The sequence below is a fragment of the Perca flavescens genome, chromosome 7 (genome assembly GCF_004354835.1).
Source record: "Perca flavescens isolate YP-PL-M2 chromosome 7, PFLA_1.0, whole genome shotgun sequence".
NCBI classification, from domain to species: Eukaryota; Metazoa; Chordata; class Actinopteri; order Perciformes; family Percidae; genus Perca; species Perca flavescens.
The window spans coordinates 36059980-36064979 of record NC_041337.1 but is presented as its reverse complement, the minus strand read 5'-3'; the positions used below and the strand labels follow the sequence as shown (position 1 = coordinate 36064979).

General features: G+C 46.3%; 1 protein-coding gene across 1 annotated transcript in view; it reads right to left on the bottom strand.

Annotated features, from left to right (window-relative positions):
* The window catches only part of LOC114558590 (voltage-dependent L-type calcium channel subunit alpha-1D-like), a 12162-nt gene that overhangs the window by 1964 nt on the left and 5198 nt on the right, over positions 1 to 5000 (bottom strand). The window contains exon 4 of the mRNA XM_028582652.1: positions 4966 to 5000. This exon is cut by the window's right edge and continues 116 nt beyond it. Coding sequence (XP_028438453.1) covers positions 4966 to 5000 — 35 coding nt within the window. The remainder of the gene's footprint in view (positions 1 to 4965) is intronic.

Sequence of the window (5000 nt, the reverse complement as noted above, 5' to 3'; positions counted from 1 at the left end):
GTGTCCGTGTGTGTGTATGTGTGTGTGTCTGTGTGTGTATGTGTGTGTGTGTGTTTGTGTCCATGTGTGTATGTGTGTGTGTGTGTGTGTGTGTGTGTGTGTGTGTCCATGTGTGTGTGTGTGTGTGTGTGTGTGTGTGTCCGTGTGTGTGTGTGTTTGTGTCCATGTGTGTGTGTGTGTGTGTATGTGTGTGTGTGTGTGTGTGTGTGTGTGTGTGTGTGTGTGTGTGTGTGTGTGTGTGTGTGTGTGTGTGTGTGTGTGTGTGTGTGTGTGTCCGTGTGTGTGTGTATGTGTGTATGTGGGTGTCCGTGTGTGTGTGTATGTGTGTATGTGTGTATGTGGGTGTCCGTGTGTGTGTGTGTGTGTGTGTGTGTGTGTGTGTGTGTGTGTGTGTGGATGAGGTTTTACCGTGTGTATGTGTGTTTGTGTGTGTGTGGATGAGGTTTACCGTGTGTGTGTGTGTGTGTGTGTGTGTGTGTGTGTGTGTGTGTGTAGAGAGAATAAGATTTTACCGTGTGTGTCATTGGAGTGACTGAACCATCCGAACTTCCCTCTCTTCTTATCCGACAGATCTCCCAGAGACGGACCTGAGAGACAGCAACATAGAAATCTCTTTATTTCTCTTCCAACGTGAACAACAGTTCAGCACCGACACATTTCATCCATTCAGTGAAGAGAAAAACTATAAACACTCATCAGTCCACTAAAAGTTCTGTTGTTACCGTTGACAGACTCAGATTATTATTCTAAGTGTCTGACAACATTATGGGATGGATCCCTACAGAGATAGACCTTTTAGTTAAAGAGTAAGATCCTTTTAGTTTAACATGAAACAGCCCCGAAATCACCATCACCAAACTACACCAGACTCCATGTAAATAATCAGGACTTTTAGCGTGTATAGAGCCAGCATATCTCCACCAGACTCCATGTAAATAATCAGGACTTTTAGCCAGCATATCTCCACCAGACTCCATGTAAATAATCAGGACTTTTAGCCATATCTCACCAGACTCCATGTAAATAATCAGGACTTTTAGCGTGTATAGAGCCAGCATATCTCCACCAGACTCCATGTAAATAATCAGGACTTTTAGCGTGTATAGAGCCAGCATATCTCCACCAGACTCCATGTAAATAATCAGGACTTTTAGCGTGTATAGAGCCAGCATATCTCCACCAGACTCCATGTAAATAATCAGGACTTTTAGCGTGTATAGAGCCAGCATATCTCCACCAGACTCCATGTAAATAATCGGGACTTTTAGCGTGTATAGAGCCAGTATATCTCCACCAGACTCCATGTAAATAATCAGGACCTTTTTCTAAAAGTCCTTTATTATTTACATTTGCCCACTAACTTATATGTAGCTTGTGTGGTTTAATACGGGACCAATTTCAAAAACTGTTGTTCCCATCAGTTATTTACTAATTGGGTCCAGGTTGATAAATGTACTTCGTTACCTTCCCCCACTGGGGAGATCTGCAGCTTTGTTTCAGCCTCGTTGACTTCACTGGCTGACTCATTTGATTTAATTGGTGTCATTAATTTAAGTCAACTAACTAATGGAACCAATTAGAGTCCACTTGTTTTATTAATTGACATCCATTAACTTGTTGTGACTGACTGATTTTTCAAATTAACTGTGAATAAATGAAGACGAGTTAAACCGCAGAGGAAACATCACAGATACACACACACATGTACGCACAAACACACACATAAACACTCACACAAACACACATACACACACACCAAACCACACACAGACACACATAAACACACACACACACACACACACACACACACACACACACACATAAACACACACACACACACACACACACACATAAACACACCTACAACCACAGACACACACACCCACAGACACATAAACACACACACACACACATATACATATATGCACAACCACACACACATAAACACGCACACACACGCACACACACCCACAACCACACACCCACACACACACACACACACACACACACATACAGACATACAGACATACACACACACACACACACACACACACACACACACACACACACACACACACACACACACACACACACACACACACACACACACACACACATACAGACAAACACACACACACAAAAAGACACACACACAGACACACATACACACACAGACACACACAGACACACACACACACACACACACACACAGACACACACAGTCCATTGCCCCTGACCTTCTTCCTTTCCTCACCCATCTCATCAACATCTCCTTGTTTCCCCGATGCCCTCAAAGAGGCAAGAGTGACCCCACTACTCAAGAAACCAACACTCGACTCGTCTGATGTAAATAACTATAGACCCGTCTCCCTTCTTCCCTTTCTATCTAAAACTCTTGAGCGTGCCATTTATAATCAACTCTCTACCTATCTCCACCAGAACAACCTTCTTGATCCCCACCAGTCTGGCTTCAAGGCTGGTCACTCAACAGAAACCGCCCTCCTTGCTGTCACTGAGCAGCTTCACATCGCTAGAACAACCTCTCTCTCCTCCATCATCATCCTTCTGGACCTTTCTGCTGCCTTCGACACAGTGAACCACCAGATCCTCATTTCGACACTCTGGGTGTCTCAGGCTCTGCGCTCTCATTGCTCACATCTTACCTGTCAGACCGAACCTACCGGGTAACTTGGAGAGGATCTAGCTCAGAGCCTTGTCCACTCAAAACTGGGGTTCCTCAGGGATCAGTCCTGGGTCCCATCCTCTTCTCTCTGCATACCAACTCCCTCGGGTCTGTCATTCAGTCGCACGGCTTTTCTTATCACAGCTACGCAGATGATACCCAACTTATTCTCTCCTTTCCTGAGTCTGACACTCAAGTAGCAGCACGTATCTCGGCCTGTCTGACTGACATCTCTTCTTGGATGTCCACTAACCATCTGAAACTCAACCTCGACAAGACTGAGCTCCTTTTCCTTCCAGGGAAGGGCTCTCCTACCCAGGACCTGACTATAACAATCAACAACTCTGTGGTAGTCCCCACCCAGACTGATAGAAACCTGGGTGTGACACTTGATGACCAACTCTCCTTCACTGCTAACATCGCTGCAACCACCCGATCGTGCAGATACATGCTGCATAACATCAGAAGGGTACGTCCCCTTCTAACGCAGAAGGCTGCTCAGGTTCTGGTTCAGGCTCTAGTCATCTCACGTCTAGACTACTGCAACTCCCTCCTGATTGGCCTGCCTGCATGTGCCATCCGACCTCTGCAGCTCATTCAGAACGCAGCAGCTCGACTTGTCTTCAACCTCCCCAAGTTCTCTCACACTACACCGCTCCTCCGCTCTCTTCACTGGTTACCATTGGCTGCCCGCATCCGCTTCAAGACACTAGTACTTACTGTACATACAGGGCCACGAACGGATCAGCCCCAGCTTACATCCAGGACATGGTCCAACCATATACCCCAACCCGCCCACTCCACTCTGCATCAGCCAAACTGCTTGCTGCCCCCTCACAGCGAGGGAGAACTAATCACTCAACCAGATCCTGACTGTTCTCTGTCCTGGCTCCCAAATGGTGGAACGAGCTCCCCATCGACATCAGGATGGCTGAAAGCCTACCCATCTTCCGCCGAAGGCTAAAAACACATCTCTTCCGACTACACCTCGGATAAAATATTAAAAAAACACACTTACTACTTGTTGAGTTTGGACCTTCTCAGTTGAATGCACTTAATTGTAAGTCGCTTTGGATAAAAGCGTCAGCTAAATGACATGTAATAATGTAATGTAACTAACACACACACACACACACACACACACACATAAACACTCACACAAACACACACACACACACACCAAACCACACACAGACACACATAAACACGCACACACACACACACACACACAACCACACACACATAAACACGCACACACACCCACAACCACACAAACACAAACACACAAACAAACACACATACACACACACCAAACCACACACACACACACCAAACCACACACAGACACACATAAACACGCACACACACACACACACACACCACCACACACACATAAACACGCACACACACCCACAACCACACAAACACAAACACACAAACAAACACACATACACACACACCAAACCACACACAGACACACATAAACACGCACACACACCCACAACCACACAAACACAAACACACAAACAAACACACATACACACACACCAAACCACACACACACACACATAAACACACACACACACACACACACACACACACACCACACAAACATAAACACGCACACAAACGCACACAAACGCACACACACCCACAACCCCCCACACACACACACACACACACACACACACACACACACACCCACAACCACACAAACACACAAACCTACACACAGACACAACCACACAGACACACAGACACACACACACACACACACACACACACAGACACACCCACAGACACATAAACACGCACACACACACACGCACAACCACACACACACACACACACAGACACACCCACAGACACATAAACACACACACACACACACACAACCACACACACAAAACACGCACACACACTAGGTTCTCCAGTCAGTGCCCTTGATCAAGGCACTGGCTCAGATCTGGAGATGGTTCCCGGGCGCTGTGATTGGCTGCCCACTGCTCCCTTGAGGGATGGGTTAAATGCAGAGAATGAGTTTCGCTACATGTATGTGTATGTGACAAATAAAGTACCAAAACCCTTTATCTTTACACACACAACCACACACACACACACACACACACACACACACACACACGAGGCAAGCACATACGCACACTAAAGCCTTTGTTTCCTACACATTTTAGCAAGCAAGGATGCACACACATATCTGTCACACAAACACACACACACACACACACACACACACACACACTAACAGACACAGTGTGTCTTACGTGGGTTTCCGTCCTCGTCCAGTTCGTCCATGTCC